General features: G+C 42.7%; 1 protein-coding gene across 1 annotated transcript in view; it reads left to right on the forward strand.

Moving 5' to 3' along the window:
* Window positions 1-20,977, forward strand: part of igdcc3 (immunoglobulin superfamily, DCC subclass, member 3) — a 57,439-nt gene that overhangs the window by 26,023 nt on the left and 10,439 nt on the right. The window contains exons 3-7 of the mRNA XM_069663093.1: window positions 7,310-7,454; window positions 7,541-7,671; window positions 7,998-8,135; window positions 11,375-11,533; window positions 17,193-17,358. Of these exons, the coding sequence (XP_069519194.1) occupies window positions 7,310-7,454; window positions 7,541-7,671; window positions 7,998-8,135; window positions 11,375-11,533; window positions 17,193-17,358 (739 nt within the window). The remainder of the gene's footprint in view (window positions 1-7,309; window positions 7,455-7,540; window positions 7,672-7,997; window positions 8,136-11,374; window positions 11,534-17,192; window positions 17,359-20,977) is intronic.

Genomic DNA, 20,977 nt, shown 5'->3' on the forward strand with positions numbered 1-20,977 from the left:
ATCAGCAAATTGGGTTTGCTCTGTTGTCATCGAATTATAAATGTTCAAACTGTCATGACTTTGAGCACCAGTCGGGCTTCTCATCTTGTTAAAGGTATTATTTATTAGCAGACTTTAATGTTGGACTTGTAACTCTGTCGTCCATTAGCTTCCTCTGGTAAACAACAGAGAAATATTAAGCATTTTTTTGAGCGATAACTATTGTAGCATCGCTGCTCCCTCCACCTGCTGCGGGGAGCCTTAATAGCAGCCATCAATCTTACTACATTTAACTTAGTGCACACAAGCTTGCACAGTATCGATCAACACAACAGACTAAGGACAATCACACCAGCGGAAAGCTTAATGCAAACAAGCCTGCAGCGCGAGCAGAAAAGGCAATTAAACTCCAGTCAAAACAGTTTTGTGATGCAAGAGGAGGAAATTCACTCAAGTAAGAAGATCTGTCATGTGGAGGTGTGAGAAATCAAACAGTGGAGAATGAGCTGAGACGGGTACAGGGAAGGCTGGAATATGATGAAAAGAAAAACCAGGTTCGTGATGGATGTGGAAAGAATATATGTGTTCTTTGAGTGACCTTTAGCTGATCTGTGTGTGCTGATGCACCATGTTGCAGCAAAATAAGCTCATGCCTGTGTTTGATTGCATTACATGTTTCCGACTCAAGCTATGCAGTCGGATTTAGTTCAGATTCACTACACCTGGAGGCCCATGCAGTATTGATATCCTTTAAAACAGGTGATCATGCAGGTTTGTAGCCACACTAGCCTTGTACCTCTGGGGATTGCAGTGTCTGTCTGTTGGCCAACACTCTGGTCCAGGCTGAAATATTTCAACTTCTAAATGGATTCAGATTACATTTATTCCAAAGTAATTTAGTATGGACATCCGTAGATGAGGAATCCTAACTTTTAAGTTCCCCTGGCTTTTCCTGTAGAGCCGCTGTGAAGTTGACATTTGTGCTGTGAAGGGAGATATCTCAGCTTTGGATGGTTTGTCATGAAGTCTGGGGGACACATTCAGCTCCCTCTCTGGATGTCAAGTTAAAGTAATAATCTCGAAGACTTTCATGTAAATAAATGTCTGTTAAGTCACTATCTATCGGCGAATGAGGTAACGCAATGGTGAGTGAGCCTATGGCCCACTGATGAAAGCCTTTGCATTTACAGTATACAGCACTATTATTACAGACTGGTAGTCTGGTGCGACTTTCGCAGGAAAAATTACAAGCAGCGCCCAGTTAGTGACGCGTTTTCCATCACCAAGCAGTGGTTGGTCTTCCAGAGAGGGCAGGTGGAGCTAAACGGCTGCTTTTCCGGTCTCTGCGAGTATTGCCAGTAAACAGTAATCTACTATGGCTGAACAAACAAAGAAAAGATCAATGACTACAGATACAACTTCAAAAATAAGTGAAAATCCAAAGAAAATTCGTTGCTCAGATAAAGGCAAACAGTCTAAAAAGGAAAGCGACCATCAGTGAGCCAACCGTGGACGTCACACGTGCGACACTGTCGACACGGATATCTGGGAAGTGTGCTCCCGCAATTACCATTTATCGCCGTAGGTGAACGAAACTGAGGTCTTCGAGATCACAACTTTAACTTTTATGATCACTTTTATCTTGTCGGCAAAATTTCAATATGCAATACATTTGTTTGTCACTAAATACCTGCAAAACAAATCAGCTGTACTTCGAGAGTCGCATGCATCTAGACTGTTCATAGTTGTATCATGAACACTTTTATAAAAGCTTGCAAAGCTCAGAGGCCAAATAGTAATTCCTTTCTTAGTTGCATTAAAACAGAAAACCCATTCCGACAACATGTACAGGCAAAGTTTGCAGCAGACTGCTACATGTACCTGTTGCTAAAGAAGCAGCACTGATCATGTGCCAGAAACAACAAACGTGAGGAATCATAAATTAGAACAAACAGTATAATAAATATATAACAAGAAGGCATGCTTTTAAGGTCCGACTACATGAATCATATTCCTGGTATATTGGCAGGAGAGCTTTTAATATAAATGATCAATAAGTCTGGATTCTGAGCCTATTACTCTCCTCATCTACATCTGTTCATCTGCCACCTGAGCCCGGCTGGAAGCTGTGACGCTCATCCTGATGCTTACGCAGGTTCTGACACTGGAAGGTGTTGATGTGCCAAAGCATTAAACGTGGGGAGCGAGCGTGTGTGTCGGAGGAAGACGGGGTGCAGCCCACGCACATAAAGCCCGTTCTTTTGCAGGTGATAAGCATCACGCTCCACGAACCAGCAGATTGATCACAGGAGTGCCCAGGCTTTGGTGCAGGGTGGGAGTGCAGGATGGAGGGAGAGGGGGGTCGTACTGGGGCAGGGAGCCAATAAAATATCACATCTGCATTAAAATGCCATCTCTAGGGTCCCAGCACAGGGGCCTGCTATTTCAGGGATGCCTATTTAAAGGCTGTTGAAGTGTGGGCTCTCCACGCTGGAATAGCACCGTACACCATCTCCATTATTTATGGGCCTCGTCTCTATTTTACTGGTTTACCGAGGTGGGGGAGGGGCGGCTACGGCAGTCATCACCGCCACTGCTTGAACAACATGTGCTTAATGATGTCACAGGCTTGAGAGGACTCGTGGGGGGTGGGGCGAGGGGTGTGTGATGAAAACGGTTCAAATTGTACAATGACGGGGGGGGAGAGGAGGAGAGTGTAATATGTGAGGGAGGGCGATGATATTATAACATGGGGGTTCACTGAAGCCTTACACCATTGCTGCAGGTTTGAACGGTGCTGCAGGATGGCTGTCTCTCTGCTGGCATCATTACCTCTGTCATATCAATGCATCATCCCCACGCAGGGAGGAAAACATCCACATGTGACCACAAGTCTGTAACAAGCATGGACGTCATCGTCGGATTGGCCACTGCAGAAGGCGTGTCAGAGAAATTAGAGCGGTTTGGGCCTTAATCACCATGTTAATTATTCTCTGATGGGCATTTGTGTGTCTGTGTGTGTGTGTGTGTGTTTAACCGAGCAATAAAGAAAAGGATCATTAGTTTGGAGCCATTAGGCAAAAAATACATCAGCTAGGGGTCATTTAAATAATCTCCATTTAATCTACATTTCCTCGTTAGACGGATCCGAGCTGTTCTAAAGTAAAAGGCTGACAGCTTGAATTTCTGTTGACCAGTCGTGTGGAATTTAAGGATTGGGACAGTCGTCAATATCGATTGACCTTTGTGCTTGTCATCGACCCTAAAATCAGCCGTAGGACATCTGCACTTGGACTCATTTTTCATCCTTCACCTGTCTTTGTGAGATTCCAAGATAAGCTTGTAAATTTTTTAACTTTCTCAAACACATTTCCAGGTTGGATTCTTCCAAGTTTGAGCGTCCTCTTTAGTTGTAGATTGTGATATAAAGAGTCGGGGGGAAAGGCCACTCACTTGTTGGGTATTATTAGATACGCAGAGTTTTGACAGGATCTGATTTACAGCTCGGCTACCCGTCTAAATCACCACGCTTCACATTTCCTGTCATTGACCTTCAGTCATATTACTCCCTCACTCATTCGTCTTTTGTCGCCGGCACGGAGGAACCGTCAAACATATGTGCGAGGTTCAATCTTCTCCCTCTGCTCCTGTGTATGGATTTCTTTTTAGCATGCGCCCCATTCTCCCCCTTGTTACAGTAATTAGACCTGCTCCATTTAAGGCAGCAGCGTCATGCTGGCAGTGGACAGTCTTTAATCATGTGTGAGTGTCTGTCAACACTTAGCTAAGGAAGAGTGAAAAACAATGGAGGAAGCTGTCTGTCGGGGCCGGGTGTCGGGATAAGTGAGAGCGCCTCATTGCCTCGTGCGGGTCTGTCTCTTCCTACAGCGTGGAGGATCGATAATCGTGGGTTTCTGATGAAGCAGCTCTTTGCATTTGTTTATATGAGTCACTCTGCAACCTCTCATACAATAAAGGGTTAACGCCCGATGTAGATTACAATTCACCTGCTTTCCTTTGCACCAGGCACAGCTGGTTAACAAGTTCCTCCGCGTCTGTTTATCTGCGTTTCTACCACTCGTTGTGATTTTTCCGATTGTGTCTGATTCTATGAGTTCGTCGATAGTCGCAGGGGTGTGGGCCTCTTAGAGAGCTCATGTTTTATGCATGAGGGCCAAGGGTGGGGCCCGTTAGGGGGGTTATGTCGGCGGACACACACAAGAGCATGATCAGCGGACACCATGACTACTTGGCAGAGATGCACATAAAGCTCCTATAGGCACTGGTCCTCTTTTGTTCTCCGCATTCAAGTGCAATTTTGTTTCTTTCTCTGCGTCCCCAGTGTTCCCAGTGCACACCGACCGCACAATCAGCAGTCTGTGTGTGTGTGTGCATGTCCTAATTTGAGACTCTTTTCCAAGACAGCGAGCGTCTTTGATCTCATTAGTCACTCCGAGCTCCTTGTTTTCCTTGTGTATTGTGTTCTGACGGATTCCTAGCTGTTCCACTGCATCTAACCTTTCTGCATCAGCAGTGACAGAGTCTTCAGGGCTTTGAATCAGCGCTGCACTCCGCCAGCCGCTGCCCCCGGCTCCTTATTACAGCAGGACAGGACAGAAAGTGTTGCTGATTGCTTTTGTCCACACAAAAGGAAGTGATAACCCATGACAACGCCGTTATGAGACTTTCTAGCCGTATTTTGCGTCCGCGTGAGGTCGGTTTTATGACCAGCGTGTGAGCCCCGCATGGAAATATTACAGTTAGACCCTTGAGATAAGCACTTAGGCTGAATTACCTCAATAAGACTCACAGCTGTTTAAGTGTGGCCTGGCAGTAAGAAGGAGAAAGTAAAAGTGTGAGTAATCTGTCAGACTGAGCTGTCACGGCGTTTTTATCTTGAGACAAAATAATGGAAAGTGAACCTGTTATCTCCTCACAGAGGACTCAGGAAGAGTGAACTGTCACTACTGGAAGAATACTAAATTAGCATGTTTAAATTTTCATCAGAGCTCCATACATCCATTCAGAGATCTAAGGTCAAGTCGTGTTGGAGAATGCCACACTTCTCATTAAGCTCTGAAATGGAATAATTACAGCGTTAGACCGCTGATGCAGCCACGACGCTGTAAAGTACTGCCACTCTATATTAAGTGTCTCCCTCACCCTATCTGTCTCTCTCTCTGGATCTCTTGTGCATACAGTCATTTTAAACAGTAGTATCATCTGTATATCAACCATTTACAGCAGAAAAAGTAATCATGCATGACGTGTCAGTCGGAAATATTCAATATAGCAACATAAAATAAGATTTTACTATCCACAAAGACGAGGGAAAACAAACATAAAGAGAACAAAAGACGACACCCAGCACGTCTCAGGCTTGTGTTAACCCTCCGAGTAGTGCTGCTTACCACTCGCTCGTCTTGAACCTAATGAATGGATGCAGACGACAGGTTGGGAAGAGCAGGAGGTTATGAAATAATAAGGGGTCTGTCCCTCTTGTTATGCTAACAGTGTTCAGATAAGTCCTCCTGCGTCCAAGTTAATTATGGTTGACATTTAAATGAGTACACTTGTGCTGAAGAAGGTGGGAGAGCTGCGGGAGAAGAGGGCCTCCCTCTAAATTGAGTTTGTCGCAGGCTACAACTTTGATGCTGCCTTTGTTCTGTCGATGTGTGAAGCGCAGCTGAATGAGGCTCTATGTGTGGATACTGATGCTGGCATTGCTATATGGAGATGTTTGTGTGTGTGTGTGTGTGTGTTGTGTTTTTGTTAGCATACATTTTTGAATACTTGAATGACCTAAATATTAAATGATAACATATGGCAGGAAATCCATGTGCCTGCCTCGTCATTTACATATGTGTGTGGAGAACACCTTCTGCACCTGATGGCAGTGGTATATGTGGCTCATCCTGAGCAGAAGTGGTTGACATGCTCCTGTAACCTAAACGCAATTTGTCACGATGGCATTTGTATGGAAGTTGTTTATAGTCTTCATATGATTGAATATGGGGATTAAACATTTATAGCATTTGTATACATGTTTTAATCCCTTTCAAATCTCGCTATTTCAGTCATGGAGTAGATTACTCTACTGGGCACTGTAGTGCAGATTAAGAGATGATCATTGGCACTTTGCACAAAATGTAAAGGAAAAACATTTGTGTTGACCGAAGCACAAAAAGAAAATATCATCTTTAAGGGATGCAAAAACATTGCACTAACAGTTAACAAAAAAGTACAGTCGCTTAGTAGAGTGTGTTCATGCTATTCAAGGCATTGCATTGGTAAATGGTAAATTGACTGCACTTTTATAGGCCCAGCGCTTTTCTAGTCTTCTGAGCATTCAAAGCGCTTTTATACTCTACTCCCACCACAACAGGGCCTTAAGTCGCGAACTAGACTCTTCTCCTCCGTAGTTCCCTAAAAAAACGCCCTATACACTGCCTGTTGGTACCCGTATCCAGTCGTACTTGAAGCTGTTTGTTGGCTCTTACTGACTTCGTTCCCTCCTGTCTTGATCGTTGCTTGTGTTGTATTAACTCTCAGATGTACATCGCTTTGGACAAAAGCATCTGCCTAAATTAAATTGTAACATTGTAACACTGTTACATGTCACATTCACCCATTCACACACTGATGGCAGAGGCTGCTACATAAAGTGCCCGACTGTCAATCAGTCTTCACATTCCCACCCCGATGGCTATGCAATTTGGGGTTCAGTGTCTTGTTCAAGGACGACATGTAGACTGAGGAAGCTGGGGATCGAACCACCAACCTTTCGATTAAAAGACGACCGACTCTACCACTGAGCCACAGCCGCGCTGTTGTGGTCCAGTGTGTACCAGTATAATTTCAGTCAACACTTACAAACCTCTTTTACATTATGGCTACATACAGTATCTGTCTGTGCAACAAGGTGTCATTCACAAAAGAAGATCAGTAGCTCTTTAAAACAAAACAAAAAAACGTAACAGCTGTTTGTTTTATTCAATCTCGTCTTCACCTGATTTACCTGTTCAGTTCTGAGATGAGTAAACTGCATGCACGCCATTGTTTCAGAACTCTGCATTGAAATTCGTCTTAGCCATACAGTCAGCATTCTCACCCCTTCTTTCTAATGTATTCATGAATACATGCACATGTTTTTGTAAAGCTATTTTACCCATGCAGAAATAATGAGTAGATGTTAAATGATAATATATATTTTTGTCAGGAGAGTATCTACATACATCTGCAAACATGTATGTGTATGTATGTGAGCACCCAGGCTTGACGTTATAACCTAATATCCCTTCTCTCTCTCTCTCCCTCTCTCTCTCTACAGCCATGGCAGACTTCCATGTCCAACCAGAGTCGGTGCATGCCGAGGAGTCTGGTGTGGCTCGATTCCAGTGCCAGATCCACGGCTTGCCAGAGCCCATCATCAGCTGGGAAAAAGACAGACTTCCTGTGGACACCAAGGACGAGAGGTAAGACGGAACCACATCTCGGCCTGAGCTTAACTACAGCTCTTATTGTGCCTGTTTTCTGATGTCTTTTTTTCTCTCTCTCGTAGGTACACTCTCCTGCCCACAGGTGTTCTGCAGATCACAGGAGTGCGTGACGAGGACAGTGGAAAGTTCTGCTGCGTGGCTCATAACAGTGCCGGAGTGAAACACAGCACTGAGGCGCTCCTCACTGTTTCAGGTTGTTATATTTCACGAGCCTCACATCCACGCTCTCTGAGCAGACCTTGTTTTCTGTCCCACAGAAGCATCGAGCCTATCCGCAGATTAACTTGTGTTGTGTCCTGGCCTTTTGTTCTCTCCATCACTGCTCCGACACAACCGCTGCCTTCTCCTCTGTTTATCTCCAGAGCATATTCCCAAGATTTCCCAAACCTATTGTTACTCGGCCTGATCCGGGAGATACAGCATATCGAGCTAATGCACTCTGGAGAAATCCAATTAAAGGAGGCCATCCATCATGCTCATTCCCATCTTATGCTTCCCTCTTTTTTCCTTTTTTTCCAGGCTCCCAGTCATCTGTTTACAAAGAGCCTATGATCCTGGTCGGTCCGGAAAACCTCACCCTCACTGTTCACCAAACGGCCATCTTGGAGTGTGTTGCTACTGGTTACCCTCGACCCATCGTCTCTTGGAGCAGATTAGGTGAGAAAATCCTGATTGTATCAAAGAAGTAGCCCCGGAAGGTTCTTGTATATGTAAATGTTCATTATATATATATATATGTGTGTGTGTGTGTGTGTGTGTGTGTATGTGTGTGTGTGAGGAATGATGTGTCACGGAGCTGAATTACAATCACAATGTGCACTCATGCGTGTGGAAATCATTGTGTTTCGTGTGTTCTTTGTGTCCTCGTGTGTTTGTATGTTCTCGGCAGCACCGCTCAGATCTGTCCCGCGTTGTGTAACATACATGTGTGCGCAGAATACATTTGATACAGTAGAGCATGTATTGTGTATACATGAGGCAAAGGGATTCAACATTAGGCCTTGGGGTTAAACATTACGTTCGACTGTGTTGATGAATGCATGTTTCATCTCCTCCTGAAGTTGAATCTCCTTCGCAGCACAGGAGAGCCTGTGAGTAATTGCTTTGGGGTGCAGAGACAGATACGATTAGTTTCCCCTTTCTTCCATGTGTATTTTTTTCTATCACTCAAATACTGTCGTGACCAATTTTTCAATCTGCTATCTGTTTTCTTTGCCTATTATCGGATCTGATTTGCTGTCCCAAATGTAAATTGCCGCCCCTCCCAAGCCGTTTGGGCATAATCAGATTGGGGGTATTGCCTTCCACAATGTTGCCTGAATGAAAAGCTAACACGATGGGATTTGTATGTATTAGATTACAGCGGGGAGGCTGGGATAAGCTGCATAATGAATCTGATAGTTTCACATCAGTCACTCCTTAATGCCACAGTTTGTTTGCTGCTATTCATTGAGCAGCAGCACAGCCTGCTAGCTTGTGCTCTTTCTTTTCTGACACTAAGTTAATTAGTGGTTGACAGAGAGAAACTGATGGAGGGGGCAAAAGAGAGAGAGAGAGAGAGAGAGGAGGAAATAAAGTAAAACAAGGCAAGAAAGGAACAAGGCCGCTTTTGTTCGGACCAAAGCTCACTGGGCTGTTACTTATCGGCGCTGTGAGTTTGATAGTGATAATGGAAACATGCAGAAAGAGCAATAAAACACATAATAATGACAGACGCAGAGCAAAACCACTTTGCAGAGGAGTTGGAGAGATTTATTGCATCTTAATAATTTGTCATATTATCCTCTTCATAATCCATCACTGCAAGATTTCTTTCAAAGACTGCAGAGCTCGTATCACACCGGCTGCAGCGACCGCCATTTAAGTTTGAAACAATCTTGGAACCCATCGACTATCTCTGAGATGACTTAGCCTCTGGGAGCAGCGGTGAACACGGCGGGCATGTCCGCTTTAGTCAGCGATTAGCGATAAGCGATAAGCCAAGACTTTCTTTTCCGTGCGCTGCATTGTTTACAGTCCACTTGAGAAGCTACCACGTGGTCAGACCAAAAGTGGAGTGATGATATGCCTGCAGAATTGTCAGCGTCATTTCATGGTTCATTAAATCTCCTAAAGGATGCCCGTTCTTCTGTTTGTGGTGAATCTCGGTTTTACTGTAAATAGTAAGTTACACAGAGGCTAACTACTGCGGTATGGACCCCAACAAGAACCAGTTTTTCCTGTGATTTACTTTAATTAACGGGTCTTACCTTCACTGAAGTTACAACATCATGAAGAAAGTCATCAAGAAAACTACTTTTAAAATGCTCGTTTGTTGAACAGAGGTCGGATCCATCTGATACATTCGAGGAAGTCGGGAAATCTAAACGCTGATCAGCTTTCGCGACACAGGTTGAATTATTGGTCTAGCACGTATTTTTAGCTGAACTTGCTGCAGATGTCTGTTTATAGAGATTCATAAGAAGCTAAATTGTTGGAGGATTCCTGCATACGCCGCCGCCTGCTGATACATGATTGGTCAATATCACTCGCACTACAAACGGAAACCAGAACTCTTCCTGAACTAAATATCCACGTCCCTGCCTAACAGAGATTAAGTTTGAACTGACATGAAGATTATCCGTGATGGATTTAATGGCTGCTTTTTGAATTGTTGACTTCCCATATTGTGAACATATCTGAGTAAAGAGGCATCTCACAACGAATCTGTTCACATCAGCTTTATGCTGATTTTATTGCATGCATAGATTCTCTTTATTTATTTACCAGCTTTAATTGTCTGTCTCTTTGTTAGCCCCCTGATATCTTTATTGTTTTGTCTTAAGTGCTGTGTTGTTGTTTTTAATTAGAACACATGATGTCGCACAAATTCATATTCAAAGGATGATTTTCATCAAATCTTTAATTTAAACCGCCCTGCCTTAAATATTTGTAGCAAAAAACTGCGACTCAAGATACTCTGTTGACTACTGACCATTTGGTTTGTATTTCTGTCTGGAGCCGGCCTCTGCATGCTTCCGACCTGCTGCCCATCTCCCTGCCTCCCTGACCGGCCTTTTAACACGTCAAATCTGGACCATACAGGCGCACAAGCTGCAGATGGAAGTCGTAGATGGGATTAAAACGCCCCCTTGGCCCCATAGCTAATATCACAGACAGACTGAAGTCATTGTTGGGGTTGAGGCTGCAGATAGCAGCACAGGAAAGTGTGAGCTTATCATGTAAGAACAGCGGGCGCAGGGAGCAGGCAGCTATGGATTGTGTAAGGAGATAGGAGATTAGAAGTTGCAGTTAGAGTTTCTGCTCTCTCAGTGGCGGCTCTCCTGTGTGACTGTTTAAAAGAAAAAGTACTCCAAGGATTTGTCAGACAAAGGCATGAAGAAAAATGTTCCTGCTCAGGCGTGAAAGCTGTAATTAACAGAACATCCATTAGAGAAGCTGCCCGTACAATAAAAACATGAATGCATTGTAAAACATTAGAAACCCCGATGATTCTCTCTAAAGAGAAATGTACTCCTCAGGATTTTCTCTCCAACAGAACATCACAAGCGCCCAGTGAAGACAACTAATTACAGCATGTACACCACTCACACAACAAACACAACCTCGGTGACCTTCATCCCTTTCTTATCCTTCATCTCTTGTACTGGCAGCTGCGTCACAAGACATTACAATTCTAAGAATCACACACTTCACTGTGAAAGCTGAATCCTTGACCTCTGGGCGGGCCAGAAATAGCTCTGCCTGTCAACTTGTGGCTGTAGACTGGGACCAAGTTTAATTAGTCTTTCTTGCAGGCAGTTTAAACCCACTCCTGTCTTTTGTTTTGTTGCTCTATATACAGTAAACTCTTTCACATCCTTCTCAACTGCTCTCTGTTTTTCTTCTCTGGAAAGATGGCCGCCCCATCGGTGTGGAGGGAATCCAGGTGCTCGGCACAGGGAACCTGATGATCTCAGATGTTGGTGTGCAGCACTCAGGGGTCTACGTGTGTGCTGCTAACAAACCAGGGACCCGCGTTCGCAGGACGGCTCAGGGACGTCTGGTAGTGCAAGGTGAGTTTGGATAAAAGACATCTGCCTCTTTCAAAAGGTTAGGTAGCAGTTGTAAGGGGGTGACAAAGAACCAAACCAGCCGTGGGTGTGTGATAAGGTAAAGCCGGTGCTTTCTGTAGGTGGACCTCTGTGATAACTTCACAGAATTCACATCAGCCAACGCTTTTTCCTTTGAATGCTCGAGCACGCAGGAGGCTCCTCTGCCTGTATTTGAATCAGAGTGTCCTCCATGAAGGGTGAGTGTTTTGCCCCTGCATCACTTTATGTGTGCTTCATGTGGGTGGACTTTGATCTAAATCCCTTATTCTGAGGGTGGTGCAAATCTGCTCAAAGGTTTTTGATTAAGCTCACATCATTTTTTTGGAAGCTCATTAAAGATGTTTACTTGAGTCCACAGCTGCCTTTTTTAGTAACATATTGCATCTCGCTGAGCTGTCATCCTCAAGCCTCGATCAGAGCACCAAAACATTAAGACAAAAGAAAAAGGGTCAGCTGCCCACAAACAACTTATTGGCATTATCAACCAATCACGGGGTCATGAGTCAAATCTTGAACAATGGGAGCGAGGTGTCCATGAAAGTAAAGATGATGAAATTAAATTATCAACATAATCTGATGACATAAAAATTGATCAAACAAATCCATGACATCACATCAAGAAGTTTGCTTTAGTTTGGAGACACTGAGTCAGTGTAAGGGCTGAAGTTGGCATGAACTTCATAATCACGGATATTCCTTCTTGTTTGAAGTACATTTTCAAATGATATCCTTCAAAGATAAGAGTCAGAGGACGAGATATGTCAATGATTTGCAGACTTTCTTCAAATCCTTGGAACTAGTTTTGTTAGCAGATATAAAAAGTGACTTGTGAATTGTTGTCGTTTTTTTCCTTGACCAGGGGCCTGCACTACGAAGCGAGTTCAACATACCCAGGGTCTCTTTTCCGTTGTTTGGAGCAAATGACCTAATGATCTAAACACGTGCAAGTTTGATCGGCATATTTTACAAACTCAGAGCAAACTATAATTTTAGAAAGATATGAAGAAGTTACACATAATCCTAAAATAAAATCCACTCAGCTGCAGCAGCTGAATGCAGAGAGGACAACTGGCAATGAAACGCAGACTGTGTAAATGTGCAAATATAATATCACTGCTCCATCATTAGAGCACAACATATTTATGCTCTCCTGATTAACTCCCATGTATTACATTAGATCAATACGTTGCACAGATGTATTTTTGTTGCGTTAATGAGATTTAGACTTATTCTTTCAGCCGTAACAAACTATGGAGCAAATAAAAATAAATATAAAACCACAAATTAGAGCAGTGTGGATGCTTACTTTCATATCTTATAGTACAAAAGTACTTCAGGCTTCATTGTTTTTATCATTCTCTGCTGTACATGTATATCAGTAAAGCTTGATGAACATCTTTCATGAATATATTTCATAAAATCAGGCGGTAAAGCAGAAGTCTCTCCCTCCTCCCTTTCACAGTCAGCTCACAGAGCTCCGGAATCAAGAGACCTGATTGGTCAGTAGGTGGTGATGAGTTCATGTTGATCTCTTATCTCCAACATACCTAGGAGCAGGTTAGGTGTTCAGCATGGCAAGTTACCATGGTGATCTACCCCGGTAAGAAGTGAACCACCTTCATAGTACTGAAAACTCGGATTTAACCCTGAAGTTACCTCGATACCACAACTCCTGCTTCGTAGTGTACCCCTCTGGATTAACTGTGTTGTTATGCCGGGTATTCTCATCTGTTTTTATGCAGGGCATACCACCCACAGCTTTTACAATCAAATGCTGCCACAGTTTAGCAAACTCTTTGAAAGGAGATTATTGTAATCTAGTTCTTTTCCCTTTTTGATGACACACACACAACAAACAAAAAGAAACACGTCTTTTGCCGTTAAAATTAGCATTAAATGCATCTTTTAAACTTCGTAACAAAATTAACCCTCACAGGTGAATGATATACAAATGATACCATCAGTGAAATAGAATTAAAAGAAGCAGGTAGTCTTATTCAAACACATCAGCATGATTTGGCTCAAAAGTAAAGCATATAGCTGTACGCTTTATTTTAAGTCCAATTATTATTCACAAGAGCGGACGTGACAAACTCTGCAGAAGATGTTATATAGAGCTTCCTCACAGGGTACCAATCAGAGAGAAAATACCCTATTTCATTGTTATCCTGCAACAAGACCAACTTCGTGAGGTGGGAATGTGTAGAGACTTTCAATGTCACAACAAGAAAAGCTTTTGAGAGCATCTCAGGTTTGGCTTTAGATAAGTCCTGTGAGTGTTTAGATTGTGGGGATTTTACCGTATGCAATGAGTAAAGCAGCCGATACCATGACAGTGTGTGATGGTTGGTGAGAGGTGCAAAGTGTTGGGATGAGTCCAGGTGTGGGTGGCCTGGTGCATTAATCGTCACCAAGCAGGAAACATCCAACATCTGCCTCGCTCACATATTGATCAGATGGACCACACTTTGCCGCAGCCTATAGCTGTATTGATCCTGATCAATATTTCATTTTATCTGGCTGTCAAGTGTGAGACAAGGCCCCTCTCCTGGCAGGAACAACGAAGAAGAGAAGCCACGGAGGTTAATTACGTGTCAAACTCCACATACATGCATGTTAGGCCTATTTTATTATAAGCAGCGCAAAAACAAAGCTTCACCGCGTCCTTGAAGGATTGGTGTGTTAGTGTAGTGTTAATACGCCACTTGGCACCTCTGAGAATATGAGAGGGGGTCAGTGGCTATCAATTCAGAAGAGGAGTACGGCGGTCAGGAACTCCAACTTCAAACGAATGCAGACAAGAGTGCTTATGAACCCATCACACATCAGACAAGCGCACCGATACAGTAAATCAATTAGGTTCATTTTGGCTCCTGTGGGGGACAAACAGACAGACAAGAGGAACAAAGACGGGAGGAGGAGGCGAAGTGTGAAAGCCAGAGGGGGAAAACAAGAACAAGATGGATGGACGGTGCTGATAATCTAACCCACACCCTTACAGGTGCAAATCAATATCTTCTCGAGCTCTATCTGACCTTCACCTTTAAGACAGCCCGCACCGAACACGGCAAATGAGAGAGAGAAAGAGAGAGAGATAAATGAAGGGACCATCGCCCGCTGTCAGCAGCCTCCGTTCGAGTGCCTAAGGGTCCCTTTGCTTTTCCAGCGGGACAATGGAAATGCTTACAATGACTGAGTGTCAGACAACATTTTGTCTATCAGTGTGGGAACAAGAGGATGAACAGAACAGGCAGGAAAACAGAAGAAATAATTAAACCAGGAAGAAAACAAAAAAGCAGGAAAACAATAACTATGTTGCTGCTGCATTTAATTGATAAAGACGGCATTATTGGATTATTTCCTCTTTTCAACAAATTAATTGAAAAGACGAGAAAGTAAGAAACTATTGTTATTGACATGTACCTTTATTATAATGACCTTGGACTCTGCCTTTTGTTTTGAGTCAATCTCACACACACTGCATCGGTAAATACTCACCAGTAAGCCAAGTGAGTATTAATCCACAACTGAAAATAGTCCCAAACAAATGTTCATTGTCTTATTTGTGTTGTTTCTGAAGGTTAAAGCCTTTAAAATAATGAAACTATGTATGTGAAGGCTTAATGTTACTCAGTATCAATGAATGCTGGGAGCTCTGTGACTCAAGTTTTCTTACAAGGTTGGTCATCAATAATCAACATCTTGGCACTGTCTACAACAGTTAGTTCCGACCAAGTAATCTGATTGGACAAGAGGCATTCCATGAGCGCTGATACAGAGAACAACATCACTGGGACTTCTCTCTGTGTATCACTCCGCCTCAGCCAGGTGTTCTGAATACAGTTAATTAACATTACAGCAGACCGTGTATGTCTACATTAATCAGGATGGTACCTCTGAATCACAGCAGACTCTTATTTCACTGGTTGATGATAAATTAAAACCTACGGATTAACGTACATGATAAAAGCTGATCTGTGGTAACCTGTAAACACAGAGAGCAGGAGGATGTCTGGGTTGCTCGGCAACAAAAGTCCAGTTTCAGTTAAGTTGTGGAACGAGTTCAGTCGGTGGAGCAAAAAACAATCTGTTGTTGTTTATTACTGTTTGCTACTATTTGCTGCTTGTATAACTATTGTGTAAAAGCAATATCACACTCTGATTGTTATACTGAACATCAGCGCTGCTGTGATTATTGTCTGCACAAGGCCGAACGAATCTTCGGCACGACTGAATCACATCCATGATGATAGTACAACATCAATCCCTCTCATGTGATATTGCTTAAATACCTTTTTATCCTGACTGTTGATAAAACTCAATCGAATACAGCATAAGACTGGGCACATGAGCAATAAGTAGTACTAAAAACATACAATCCTAAAACACACCTCAAAACTGCCTTCTCTCCTGTTAGGGTTCTTAGAAGTGGCAACGCTGTGGCCAAACTTTGCATGTTGTTATATTGATTTCGATGTTATTTTGAACATGTCCATGTCCTTTTCTGCTTACATCATAACACTACATCATCTGACAAGCCTCAAAACTGACATCCGGCACGGATTGCAACAAAACTCTCCTTGACCCATCTGTAGGCCCCTCTAAATGCACCTCATTGTTTCCATGGGATTAATCTATAATAGGAGATATAGTGCGATGCAAGCCTTATATTTTTAACACAGTATAAAAAAAGAAAACATTGTATGAGGTTCTTTATAAACAGGAGTCGCTGTTTCTCTGCGTTTAAATCTAACAGATATGTGTTAAGCAGTAATTCTAAAATATGATGGTGTATCTCCCAGTGGGTGATGGAAGAGCTAACTGATTGGTACTGAAGGAAGATAAGAGCTTTTTTACAACAGGCAATATGATACGCTTAGCGTTCCAGCTTTCTCCCCTCTAGTGATGACTCTGAGATATTTTAATTACCATAACATTTTTCCTTGAGTTAATACGGGCATAAATAATTCAGGTTATCAAATCAGTGATAACCACTGGGACAATAATGAGAGCAGCAGAGATGATACCGTACCTCTCTGTCTGTCAGCTCGAATAAAAACACCAGGAATTAAACTCCAGCGGATGGAACTTTAATTACTCCGCAATTTGAAGGCAAGTACCTGCTTAGAGGACTGCTTCATATGAATAAGTTATTACCACTAATTGACCATAGCTGGAGGCCTGCAGCGTGGGATGAGACGGGATATGATGAAGCTATAAACTTCATTACTTTATTTTCTTGTACATGTGTTGCTGCTTTAAAGCGCATTAGTCCCAGATAAAGCTGTTGTTGAGCAACATTTACAGTGTCTGGCTCGTTTCCTTCCCCTTCCTGCTCTCCTTTCTCTCGCTTTTGTTTCCATGAATCTGCATCGATCTGGCGTCTCTTATAATCCTGCTAATTGACCCTGAAATATGGATTTGCCACAGTATTTACACCATACACATATGATACAGTAAATCACTTCTTATTAAAAAAAGGCAGCTACCTCGAGCTACCTGCAGGCTGCCATATTTGTCTTTTTATCAATCTCTCTTTGTCCCTTCATTATTCCTGTTTTCCTCCTCTTATTTTGGTTTTTGCCAACTTAACTGATTCTCTGTGTCCCTCCTCTTTCAGCCCCAGCAGAGTTCATTCAGGCTCCGCAGTCCATCGCTCGGCCCGTCGGAACCACAGCCATCTTCACCTGCCAAGCCCAGGGCGAGCCTGAGCCCCAGCTCACCTGGCTGAAGAACGGGCAGATCCTGGAGCCCGGGGGACACGTCAAACTCAGGAACAACAACAGGTAACAAACAACAAAAGACTTTTTTCCTGAATTCTAATTTAAATATATTTATGTATTCATAAGGAACAGAAACATAATGAGTCTTCAGTGAATATAATATGGCCCTATTTTTCACACTATAACTGTTCTTAAGCAAAGAAGTCAGCTTGGGACCTCTGGCAACCTGTTTTTAAAACTTTTGCAATGCTTCCGTCTAACGCACTTTTTTTTTTTTTCATAAACACTCAAAATAAAGTCAGGAACAAAAATAGTTCAAATGTTTATTTTACAAAACGTACGGCCAAAATAAAAAACAACAGTTTTATTTGTTCAATTTAATACAACAACATCCTGCAATCGCTTCATACAGAACATTAACACAGAAAAATAAATCTGCTCTGTTTTTCTGAATTAACGATATACCTCAAAATCCAGCGATTTACTGTTATTACACGAATGAAAGGCATGTCCCACCTGTTGAGTTTATTTTGGTTTGGGGTGGAGACACTGGGAGATGCTTGTGTCTTTAAGTAATATATATGGTAATGTTGTTAGTCAGGCTGATCAGCCGCAGCAGCCTCAGTGTGTGCACGTGAGAGCCTCTCGCAGGGTTTTGAAGTATCTCGTTAAATCAGAAAAACTGCATTTTTTTTTCTTGGAATCTTTTCTCGTAATTCTGAGAATATTAAGTCGCTAATTTTCTTTCTCAAGTGACTGCAGTACGCTTCCATATAAATAGACTGCACATCCATGGTGCTTTTTTAGTCTTCAAGTGCTTTTACACTACGTCACATTCACACTTTCACACACACATTCACTCACTGATGGCACAGGCTACTTTGCAAAGTGCCGATCTCCAATCAGGAACTATCTACATTAATAGCAATTTGGGGTTCAGCGTCTTGCCCAAGGACACTTCCACATGTAGCCTGTTGCAGTCAGGGATCAAACCACCAACCATCCGATTGGCAGATGCCCGACTATGCCTCTGAGCCACAGCCGCCCCATACATCATATTCTACAGGTACACACACAATAAGAGGGGACTTGCTACGAGCAGTCATAAGACTTAATAAAGGCTTTGTAAGTCCCAATTAATGGGTTTATAATGGTTTATAGATTATTTACTGACACTTGATAGATAATTTAAAAGCCGTTGACTTTAGGCTGCCAGGTTGTGAAAGATTTTTTTTGCACTCTCTAGCAAGACGCTTGTGTCTTACATTTGTCAGAATGATCCTCTGACTGACAGCTTACCTTCTGTAAAAGCCCGAGAAAAGTCTGGATCAAAATCCCCCTCTTGAAGGATTATTACCATTTAGAGCGCAGATTTATCTCCCCTCCATCCCAGCTATCACCGCTGGACCTGACTCACACAGATAACATGGATGTCAGTAATAATCACTGCTGCCTTGATCTGATCATTGGCTTCATCAGATGCTCAATTTCGCTGCCTTTTCTGTTGCCTCTCACGCGGCAGCTGCTCGAATTCACGCCTGCCAAGACATGAGCCTCAATTTATTTGTGCCTTTGTATGTGAGCAGCGTATTGACTGGATGTTGGATGCTTTCCCATGCCAGTCCCCAGGAATGTCACGAGGAGGAGGACCCCGCAACGAGCTCCGTTAGGGACCGTTTCCAGCACTTAGCTCAAACTGTAAAAGCCTCCTGTTGCACTGACTGTATTTTTATGTTACAGCACTGCATGTGGCATAGGAGAGGGCTGTTTAAGAGATGATAGAAGGGATAAAGTGCAGGTTGGACCTACTTCTTGCTCTGGTTGTAATATCATTTAAGAAGTATGCTACTCCTGGTTTAAAGGCATTACCTGAAAGGGGTAAAAAAGTGTCAGTTAGCATGTTGCTAACACTGCTCGGTGTGTGATTTTAAACTGCTGCACTTTATCCATCCAGTGTTTCAGAGTTAATTATGTTAACATAACTGCACATGGCAAGTTCAATTTTTTCAGTTGACCCTGCCAGCCAACCATCCGAGCATGTTGTTATTATTCAGTGAGACAAATATGAAGTGAATACATTAGATATGCACCAAAAAAATCAATACTTGCTCTGTGTAGCAAGTGAGTGAAGGGGGCAGACACCTCCATCGCTCACACACACTGGTCCACTCCCACTTGCCTCCACCAGTCTATATCAGTCAGGGAGATAGAGCGAGGGACTAACATTTGAGGAAAGAAGAGAGGGAAGAAATAAATGAGAGGCCAGACTTAGATGTAAAAAAAAAAAAAGAGAAGAAAAATGAACGGGTGGTCAAAAGAGAAATGATGAGTCGGCAGGAAGAACAAATGAGCAGAGAGAGAAAGAGAGAGAGCGAGGGAGGAGTTGGAGCATCACAGCGTTTCCACATGCCACCATTAGTGAAGGCTATAGACCTGCTGTAATATGGATCTCATGCATCACAAAGCCCACGCTGTGATTGGTTAAGGAGGCAGGCCTCGGCTTGAGATCTACCATTAGCTAATTAGCCCATAAACTCTGCTAGTTGACCAGGAAATGCAGTCAGCCATTTAAAGAGAGCAGCTTGATGTCCAAAGAGTTTGTACTTTGAGGCGAGCAGAGAGTACGCATTACACTCTGACACATTATCACAGTCTGTTGTATGAAATCAAAGATTATTATCTGAGTATCTGTCCTGCCAAGAGTGCTCCCCCTGTCTCAGTCTAAATGTTTACTTTAAACAAATTTGCTTTACTAGATCGGTTTGGGAGCGCACAGGATTACATGCACTCTTAACTAGGGCTACTGCTAAGTGCTAACATGTATTTTCATCATTGATTTTTTTTTAATTTCTTTGATTAATCTATTAATCTTTAAGTCTAAAGGACAGATATTGTATAAGATGTTCATCTCAATTTACCTTGGCCTAAATTGACTCTCAGCAAGGTGCAGTGAAAACCACCAAATTTCAACTAATGGCAACTACTTTGGCAACTAATCGACTAATTGATGAATGGACAAATTGTTTCAACACTTCTCCCAACAATTGTTTAAAATCTTGGGAGTGTGATGTTCGTCACAGAAGGAGATCTGAGTGGTTGTTTGACAGACAGAACACTAGAGAGCAGGCGTTGTGTCCTATACATTACTTGTGTTGTTCTTGTTAGACTGGTGAAGAGATTTAAGTGGGGAAAAAGGGTTTGGTTTGAATGTTGAAAAAGTCAGCTAAGCAGAACCTTAAAGGGGGGGTATCATGCTAATTTCAAGCTTCATGTTTCACTCTGTGATACCTGTGGAGTAGCTTAGCATAATTTACAGTTTAAAAAGTGCAGGCCCTCATACAGCCTCTGCCTGAAGCGACTCAGTCTGCTCTGTCCCTACAAGCCCACTTTCTTTGTGACGTCACAAAGTGCAGCGTGTCGAAAAAACTGTGTGAAACCTGGCGTTCACAGCAGCCTGCAGACTGAGCTGAGAAGCCTGGGGATTACTCCAACATACTTTTACCTACAAATTTGAAACTTCACCCGCATTTAGTCTGGACATCCAACATTGCAACATTATATATACGTCTTAAAATGTGAAACAGCGTAATACCCCTCTTTAAAATGAATAAACCAAGCTTTAGTTGCTCAGCTCAGGTGTTGTAGGGAAAATAGATTAAAAGCATATAATTGGTCAGATTTG

Source organism: Semicossyphus pulcher, unplaced genomic scaffold (assembly GCF_022749685.1).
Source record: "Semicossyphus pulcher isolate SPU_LCO1_2020_fin unplaced genomic scaffold, fSemPul1.0.p SCAF_1, whole genome shotgun sequence".
NCBI classification, from domain to species: Eukaryota; Metazoa; Chordata; class Actinopteri; order Labriformes; family Labridae; genus Semicossyphus; species Semicossyphus pulcher.